General features: G+C 42.6%; 1 protein-coding gene across 1 annotated transcript; it reads right to left on the minus strand.

Annotated features, from left to right (window-relative positions):
* Window positions 1–178: 178 nt before the first annotated feature.
* Window positions 179–6,975, minus strand: MRPL33 (mitochondrial ribosomal protein L33). Its single transcript, XM_063124166.1, has 4 exons — window positions 6,889–6,975; window positions 4,692–4,710; window positions 2,632–2,738; window positions 179–604 (listed from the first exon to the last, which is right to left on the minus strand). Exons 1-4 carry the CDS (start codon window positions 6,908–6,910, stop codon window positions 555–557), a joined length of 198 nt encoding a protein of 65 aa, XP_062980236.1. The 5' UTR covers window positions 6,911–6,975; the 3' UTR covers window positions 179–554.
* Between the last annotated feature and the right edge of the window lie 2,739 nt (window positions 6,976–9,714).

The raw sequence follows: 9,714 nt of genomic DNA on the forward strand, positions 1-9,714 counted from the left end.
AACTCGATTTAACACTAATTTCAGTGCAAATGTTTTCAAGCATGACAAGATGCCTGAATATTGTGCATAGCCATAAAGCCCAGAAAGCAGTAGCTGTTGAAGAATAGTCCCTTAAAAATGGCAACTGATTGCTTATATGCCTTCCATGGGTGGATGGCCAAGAAAACTCTGGAAACCATTCTGCTGAAGTCCTACTAGAGGAAGGTTTAATTTTATAGCTGTGTGATACAAATGTTTCTTTGAAGACGGCAAGCAGTTCCACATCAGTATTGAAATGTAACACAGAGAGACAATGGGTTTTTTGCTATTTTAATTGAGAGCTGTAAAAATAACTCAAAAGATAAATGAGTTGTTGTTGATGATGATCCATGGCTAGACACCAACAACTTTCTTTTTCTACATTGTTCTTGTTCACAATGGCCTTCAAATCACAGGAGGCAGCCATCTCCATCCATTTCCTCCCCTTTCTGAGAACGCCACAGGGCCGTCGACATAACACTTCCCCCCACGAGTCTGCTTCACGTATGAATAAAATCATTTTATCCAGTTGTCATCTACAGGGAACGGATCTTTTTATGCTCTTTGAAGAGGACACGCTCTTTAACTATGGACAGAAAAGGAAAATTTATTTATTTATTGCATTTATATCCTGCCTTTTTTCCTCCAAGTAACCCAAGGTGGCGTACATAATCCTCCTTGCCATTTTATCCTCACAACAACAACCCTGTGAGGTAGGTTGGGCTGAGAGTCTGTAAATGGCCCAAAGTCATCTAGTGGTTTTCCGTGGTCGAGTGGGGACTAGAACCCAGGATCTCCTGACTCCCAGTCCAACACTATAGCCACTACACCACAATGGGTGTCATTTAGGTTATCAAGAGGCCTCATAAAAACCTAGATACATGTCTAACCACATAAATACAGACAGATTAATGATTGGCTCAGTCATGGGTAACCTGGCACATGAAAATTAATATACCGTATTTCTTCAATTGTAAGACGCCATCGATTGTAAGACGCACACTAATTTCAGTACCACCAACAGAAAAAAAACACCTAAGACACACCCCATTTTTAGAGATGTTTATATGGGGGGGGGGGAAATGTGTCTTAGAATTGAAGAAATATGGTACTTCTGTGAGCTATGGCTGCATTCCTAAATACTTGTGTGCAAATGGAGGTCCACTAAAGTTTGCAATCATCAGTAAACATTCAACACCACAGTAAAAAGTAATAATACATGGAACAGTTTAAAAATACAGATGGGGGGATCTGCAATCATGAACTATAACTGTTCAGACACAAATAGAATTCTGCAATTTTCTCACAATTCTGATTTACATTGACATAATTTCTAAAACGTCTTTTAATTACCTCTCTCATCTAAGCAAAGTGTGCTTAGACCTGCAATTCCTTCTAGCTAGACATGCAACCCACATTCCTTTCTTGTCCCTCCTTTGTACCACATTTAACCTGGATCTTCCTAGTTCTATAAATGCTGAGTCTACCACACACACCCTGCATCCCAGGGAGGGGTCTGGGAGGAGCAAGGCAGATGATCATGCATTTTTATTTACATGGCTTATCTAATCTAAAACTGTTTACACATAAACAACAGAGGATATTGATTGTGTCACTCTGGGAATCTCTAACAGCTGTAGAGTATACAGGTTTGTCTTCTTACAAAGGCAAGACAACCCAACAGAGCTTCACGCAGCAGCTGGAGCACAGCATTGGCACCCCACACAGCAGCCAACGCAGCCATTCAGTGTTTGAAAGAAAAGGCAGCGCTGCTCAGCTTTGCTTTCCAGTCAGAGAAACCCTCCTCACACTCTTACTACTACGCAAGGTCTTTGCAGAAGTGTGTTTGCCTCTTATGTCACACAGAGATACAATCATACAGGTACAACACAGATATCCTTATGCAGTACTGCTGTGCCTTGTCAACAGTGGGAGGCGATAATCAGAACAGCAGCACCAAGGACGATTGTTGTGCAAGTTGTCAGGGTTGATCTGCTTCCAACACCTACATGAGGAAAGCTCTCCTATTTTTGTAATGCTGATATTGAAATGAACACATTTTAACATGTCAACAGAAGGTCTAACCAAGTGAACCGGCTTACACACACGTGAACACATCCCACATAAGCACCATTAAAAAAAAATCAAGTCAGGACAGACTGACTTTCAGATACACTTAAGCTCACTGCATTTCTTTATAGCCAAGAAATAAATCAACAACTTCAAAGAAATTTGGGACTCTTGAGTAAAATCTTCCATTAAGTGAAGTCAGAAATCCTGTTTTTTTGCAACTTCCCTAGAAAAAAGGAGGTAAATGCACTTTTCTCCTAAAGCTCACTGAAGGAATAAAAATCTATAATAGTTTAAAGAAAACTAAATATATGCCTGTATTATGTGTATATGCACACTTTGGCACTGTCTTTCCATATGGCTTTGGAGATTTTTATGAAATCGCTATGACAGTCTCCAGTGTTCCTCCTAAAACCACCAGGATATTGTCAGTATGAGTGTTTGTATATTTAAACGTGCATGCCATTCACATTCAATAAGTGACCATGATAAAATACTTCTACCATTTGCAACCTCCCTGCAAAGCATTCCTCAACTTCTTACCCAGAGGATCATATCGCAGCATAATCAGCTTTTCTTGAAGCCGAGGTCTTTTTATGTTGAAAGCATAGCCTGTTCCTGCTTCACTCAACATCCTCACAAGAACAAACCTAGAATAGTAAACAATATCAGAAATGAACTTGGCTGCTATCTATTAACTCTTCTGTTTTACCAAAACTCAGCATTTAATTACTATATGCATTAAGTGTGGCTGTCAACTGATAATTTTCTTCCCTGCTGCACCCCCCCTTCAATCTGCCTGGAGGGTTTGGGGACTTTTTGGAACTGTATGGGAGGTGGTTCAGAGCAAGGAGCAATTCACTTCACATCCCATTCTGCTGATGGAGTCCTCCGCTGGAAGAAAGAACTTTCCATCAACGGAGTGACACCAATTGAATACAATCCTTACACTTTAGTATCCTGAAACAGGAATGATTTCTCACAATTCCATTGGGGTGGGGGAGATATCTTTATTCTGTTGAGACTGAGTTCAAATTTGTTCCCCTAAAACCTCTCTAGTTTACAGGTTCATAATTCCAATAGAACATTATGAGAGATATTTTCAGACATGGCAGGTAGCTGGCAACAGTTCCATTGAAGGCTGATTTTTAAATGTTCTACAACTCAACCATAAGACTGCCTTGACACCCGAAAATGTGCTTGTAGTTGTTACTGTACACTTTGATGGATACAATGATAAACAGCTGTCCAAAAAAAGGACATAGCCCCATTAACATTCTCTGTGCTTTTGCTAGCTACTTCAGACTAAAATTTAATGCAGGGATAGTAATTAGGCAGCACTATCATGATTTAAAACCATAGCATGGAAAGCAGCTCTCAGAAGAGTATAGTACAGGTCACACTCAACACTAGATTGTCTTGAACTAGCTGAAAGACCTCACAGTGGAAACTGCAAGCCTGTCAGACTACATCTATTCCTAAAGCTGATCCAGTTTGTGATCCTGATCCATATAGGACCATTCCTGACAGTCCTGTTTCTCAGAGAACTGAGAAATGAAAATATACTGTAGGTTTCTATGTACCTCCCTTCCAGCTCTGAAGGTTCAGTTGCACCTTCAAGAGACCACTCTCACTGTTCTTTACAACAAATGAACTGTGCCTCACTGTAACAATTTCAACTCCAAATATCCTGCTGCAACAGGAAAACATGCCTAACAAGTCAATTGGTTGTATCCAGCTGTGTCCTTCTGCATACACAAGGCACTTTGATCAAGCAGAGGCTTCCACGAGCAGTGATTTTTCACTGATTCCTCCTTCCCTCAGCAGCCCCCATCACCCCAAAATGTCCTGGATAGCAAGCATACAAACTGGTGTGGATTGATTTTTTAAATATTATTATTAGCCTCATTCACATTTGTGCAAAAGATAACCTGATTGTAATAGAGGGAAGGGACAAATTATATATCTACCCTATTTCAGAGAACTACCAGTTGTGAGAACCACAAGAAAATGAAGCAATTACTGTATTGTATATGCATCTAATAATTTCTTCCATCTTGCAGTGGATTTGGCTAAGGGATTCTCCTTTACCAGGCTCCAATTCCTCACAGGCTCATGTGGAATCTCATTCTTGCTGTAGGATAGTGGAGACTTTTAAAAATATAAATAGCAGCTCCTTGCAGAAGAACCACGATCTTCATAAAGAAAGGCACCAGGACCACACCACCACCACACTGACTGGATTTGAATGACATGCCACAGCTTGTCATGGGTTATTTAACCCATGATGAGCTCTGCCACCTGTGGGCATATGCAACCCCTACTCAGGCGTTGTTGTGCCATGGGTTTTGCAAGGCTTAAAGAACCTTTGCATAACCCTAAAACCGACCATGGGTTATGTGAGGGTTATTGAACCTTCACATAAGCCGTGCTCGCCGAGTTCACACAACACAACAACCGAATGGTGGGTTGCATACTCAAAATGGCTTCTGCACATGCCACAGCCTCACAATAGGTTAAATAACCCACAATGGTCTGTTACATCAAGCAAACAGTTCCTGTATCATATCAGAGTAGTAGGTGCAAGGTAAGTTTTTACTTACTTTGATTTGGCCTTGGCCACTGGTTTTGCAAAAGAAAAAGAAAAAAAATTACAAGCATGTTCTCTCTCAATATACAGAAATATACTTGCCCACAAGAGGAAACTGGGAAATTGTTTATGCAATCATGTAAATAATGACTAAAAGAAAAACTTCACAAGTTTTTAAAATGCTTTTCTAAATGCGAATGTAGACACCAAAATACATGTGGCTTCAACACTAGCAACTCTGAAAAAGATTCTAAGGCAGGCTTCTCCAGCATAGGTCTCTCCAGAGGTTTTGGACTACAACACCCATCACTCCTGACCATTGACTATGCTAGCTTGGGCTGATAAAAATTGTAGGCCAAAACATCTGAAGGGACCCACATTGGAGAAGGCTGTTCTAAGAACTTAGGAGTGTGCTTCTAGGTTGTCAATAGTACATACTGAAGAAGATGGGGTTAAGATGGCATAGCAGCTGGATCCTAAAGCAAAAGTAGTGAAAGGCTTCCTTAGTGAAAAGTATCAGAATGACTGATCCACTTATGAGTGCAATTCATCAGGTATTTAAGCGAAATCCTCAATTCAGACATTCCTAGTGTGTCTTTTCTAATCCCTTATTTAATCTTTTGATATTAATCATTCCTTGGATTTACTGGAGAAAGGCACCATTCTTTGACTACCAACAAGTATCATTTTCAATAGGCCTATGAACTTTCAGAAGTCTCCATAAACAATTAGATGATCAAGCATATAAGTGTTTGAGAGCAGGATTTGATTCAATTAACTTTTTTGATATTGTATAAATACCTGTGTAGTGGCACTGTGTATACATTGACAGTGTCAAAACACTGATCACCCCACTATCCTGCAACACTATGTCCCTACGGATGGAGGTCAATTCAGTTCAACTCTTAGTTTAAAGATGGTAAGAGGAATGCTCTTCTTTCATATTATTTCAACTATCCCAGGGCAAAGCCCTAATGCTGAAAACAATCTGAAGGGCTAAGCTCTTGTGAGCTTTCACTAAAAGTCCTGGATAGCATGCATACAAACTCATGTGGATTGATATTTTTTAAATTATAACAGTCTATAGTATTAACTCAGCATTATTAGTATTATTCCCATTCGTGCTAAAGATGACCTGGTGGTAATAGGGGGAAGGGATCAATGATATATCTACCCTAGTTCAGAGAACTACCATTTGTGAGAACCACAAGGAAATGAAGCAATTACTATATTGTATAAGCATCTAATAATTTCCCTCCATCTTGCAGTGGATTTGGCTAAGGGACTCTCCTCACATTTTTTAAAGTGTATACCTAAGAACACGAAAGAGTGAATGTGGCACACTTGTATACATCAGCTACATTCATCAAAAATCCAGGGTTCTCTGCAGCTGTCAAACTACACTTGATGACACAGTTGGACTTGTTCTGCGTAACACCTGAAATGGTCTTTAGAGAAAGTGTAGCCTATGTATTCAAGTTCACCATCTATGCACCCTCCGGGAATTTTGTCCTTCTGTGTTACTGTGCTCCTTATGGACTTTGCCTTCAATCTTGATGCTTACGACAGACACCTTTCGTAAAAACGAGAGCCAGTGTGTTTTAGTGTTTGAGATAGGCAACCTGGTGCCACCTGGAACTTTTGGACTACAATACCCATTAGCCCCAGACAGCACAGCTAATGGTCTAAGATTGTGTGAGTTGTAGCCCAAAACATCTGGAGAGTGCTAGGTTGCCTACCCCAGGCCAGGGAACGCAGGGTTCAAATCCTCACTCAGGTGACCTTGGGTCAGGCACTAATGCCCAGAGTGGCCTACCCAACAGGGCTGTTGAGGGCTACAATGGGGGAGAACCATGCCCCAATTTCCCTGGAGGGCAGGACACACGTTTAAAAGAGACAGACGGCTAGGTTCCCAGAGACGAGGATGTGAACCACCTATTACATCTCAGCCTCTCTGGGACTTTTGCGGGTGAAGAGCGGAATAAAAGCATTTTAAATAAATAGCAATAGCCTTGGAACTTTTTTCTCCAGGGCGTCCCAGCAGCAGCGACACCGCGCTGCCCCTTGAGCAATGCAGCCCCGAGGGAGACAGACGCCGCTCTCCTACGCCGCGTCCCCAGGTAGCCCGGAGCCTTCGGCCCGACCTCATCCCCGCCGCAGTCAGCCGTTTGCCGAAGCCGCCCTGGCGCCTTTCTGCCCTCCCCACTCACAATGCGCCACTGTGAGAAACATGCCCAGACCAACAACGCCGCTGCTCCACCGTCTGCGGGAGTTTTTCTAGCTGCCGGCCTTTGGAACACCGCCCATCCCTTGCTCTTCCGGAGCGTTCGGGTTTCCACTTCCGGCTCACAAGGCACCGCCCCTTTCAGCCAGAGGGAAAGACAGAGCTGCCCAATTGAGCACCACCCCCTCCGTCTTATTGGTTCCCTGGTCGATGCGCGCGCCCCCTCTTCCTGCCTCCTCTTGCTTTCTTCAGTTCCCTTCTGCACCATTCCCTGTCGCCCTTCATGATTTTAACCCCTTCCAGAACAAAGAGGGTTCCCACTCACGCATCTCTACACCTCAGCAGCAGCCTCAGTGCTTAATATTGGGGGTGGGGTGGGGGTTAGTTTGCATATTTCTGAAAAACATAATTATGTAGAACAGGCTTCCCCAACTTAGAATAATAGAATCGTAGAGTTGGAAGGGGCCTATAGGGCCATCGAGTCCAACCCCCTGCTCAATGCAGGAATCCACCTTAGAGCATACCAGCTGCCTCTTGAATGCTTCTAGTGTGGGAGAGGCCACAACCTCCCTAGGTAACTGGTTCCATTGTTGTACTGCTCTAACTGTCTGGAAGTTTTTTCTGACATCCAGCTGGAATCTGGCTTCCTGTAATTTGAGCTCGTTATTCTGTGTCCTGTGCTATGGGATGATCGAGAAGAGATCCTGGCCCTCCTCTGAAATACCTTTCAAGTATTTGAAGAGTGCTATCATGTCTCTCCTCAGTCTTCTCTTCTCCAGGCTAAACATGCCCAGTTCTTTCAGTCTCTCCTAATAGGGCTTTGTTTCCAGACCCTTGATCATTCTGGTTGCCCTCCTCTGAACGCGCTCCAGCTTGTCTACATCCTTCTTGAAGTGTGGTGCCCAGAGTATTGTGTGGTACACAATACTCAAGATGAGGCCTGGCCAGTGCCGAATAGAGGGGAACCTGTGTCTCGCACGATTTGGGAGCTATACTTGTTGGCTCCTATCAGCTTGTGATCTACAACAATTCCAAGATCCTTCTCACTTGTAGTATTGCTGAGCCAAGTATCCCCCATCTTGTAACTTTGCATTTGGTTTCTTTTTCCTAGGTGTAGGACTTGATATTTATCCCTATTAAATTTCATTTTGCTGTTTTCAGCCCAGTGCTGCACCCTATCAAGATCACTTTGAAGTTTGTTTCTGTCTTCCAGGGTATTAGCTATCCCACCCAATTTTGTGTCATCTGCAAATTTGATAAGCATTCCCTGCACCTCCTTGTCCAAATCATTAATAAAAGTGTTGAAGAGCACTGGGCCCAGGACTAAGCCCTGTGGTACCCCGCTTGTTACATCCCCCCAGTTTGTTAAGGTACGATTGATAAGCACTCTTTGAATCCGATTCTGTAGCCAACTGTGGATCCACCTAATAGCTGTTCCATCTAGCCCACTTCATGGGGTACTTTGTCAAAAGCTTTGCTGAAGTCCAGATATATTATGTCCACAGCATTCTCGCAGTCCACAAGGGAGGTTACCCGATCAAAAAATGAGATCAAATTAGTCTGGCAGGATTTGTTCTTGACAAATCCATGCTGGTTTCTAGTAATCGCTGCATTGTTTTCGAGGTGCTTACAAATTGACCTTTATCCATAAAATTCCCAAGGATGGATGTCAGACTAACTGGTCCATAGTTCCCAGGTTCCTCCTTTTTGCCCTTTTTGAAGATAGGGACAATATTAGCCCACCTCTAGTTGTCTGGCCCTTCACCCATCGTCCATGATTTCGCAAAGAAAATAGACAGTGGTTCGGAGAGTTCTTCTGCCAGCATCTTTATTACTCTTGGATGCAGATCATCAGGCCCTGGAGATTTGAAGTCATTCAAAGAAATTAAGTGTCCCTTGACCATTTGTTTATCAATCTCAAACTGCAATCCCGCCCCTTCAGCTTGTACTTCACTTTTGCTGGGGAGGTCATAGACTTGCTTATCGGAGAAGACTGAGCCAAAGTAGGAATTGAGCACATTGGCCTTTTCTTTGTCATCTGTAATCAATTTGCCATTCCTCATTAAGTAGTTGAACAACCATTTCTTTCCTCCATCTTTTACTATGCATGTACCTGAAGAAAGCTTTTTTGTTGCTTTTGGCATCCCTCACTAGCCTCAACTCGTTCTCAGCTTTGGCCTTCCTGATGTCATTCCTGTATTCTGTGCTGTCTGTACTCTTCTTTTGTAGCCTGGCCTTCCTCCCACTTCTTATATGTGTCAGTATCAAGTCAAGGATAGCTGATCCTAGTTCCTTCTTCCAATTTCTGAAGGAGAAAGTTATTAGCCACACATGTCAAGAATTTCTTGGAAGAGCCACTTTTGGCAGAATTTGTCTCCCAACAGTTATTGGGGTAATTAATGTCCCCCATTACTACTACATCACACTTCCTTGCAATACTGGCAATTTGCTTATCAAAAGTTACATCCTCATCGTCTCTGTGATTGGGTGGTCGATAATACACTCCGACTATCATGTCCCTTTTGATGCCTACAACACCCAGCATGGGGATGATGGGAGTTGTTGTCAAAAACACCTCAAGGGCATCAAGTTGAATTGTAGAATAACACCTGGAAGGTACCAAGTTGAATTGCGAAATAATTGTAGAATTGTAGGAAGTGTTATTTGTCCTGGCTTTGGAAGAGGGAGGAATGATGAACTTTTCTTGATAACCTTTCTATCACTGTGATTCAGTCATTTTGTTTCATGTTCACAGACCTGAATTTTCACAGTTGTAAGAAAGGAGGGTGGCAACCGTGTGTGTGTGTGCCCA

The sequence above is a fragment of the Elgaria multicarinata genome, chromosome 4 (assembly GCF_023053635.1).
Source record: "Elgaria multicarinata webbii isolate HBS135686 ecotype San Diego chromosome 4, rElgMul1.1.pri, whole genome shotgun sequence".
NCBI lineage: Eukaryota > Metazoa > Chordata > Lepidosauria > Squamata > Anguidae > Elgaria > Elgaria multicarinata.

Excerpts from the sequence above, each read along its gene's own strand:
- MRPL33 (XM_063124166.1), bottom strand. The coding sequence starts at position 6,910 with ATGTTTCTCACAGTGGCGCATT. Across the intron at positions 605-2,631 it reads GCTGCGATATGATCCTCTGG|TTAAAGAGCGTGTCCTCTTC; the intron begins GTAAGAAGTTGA and ends TTCTGTCCATAG.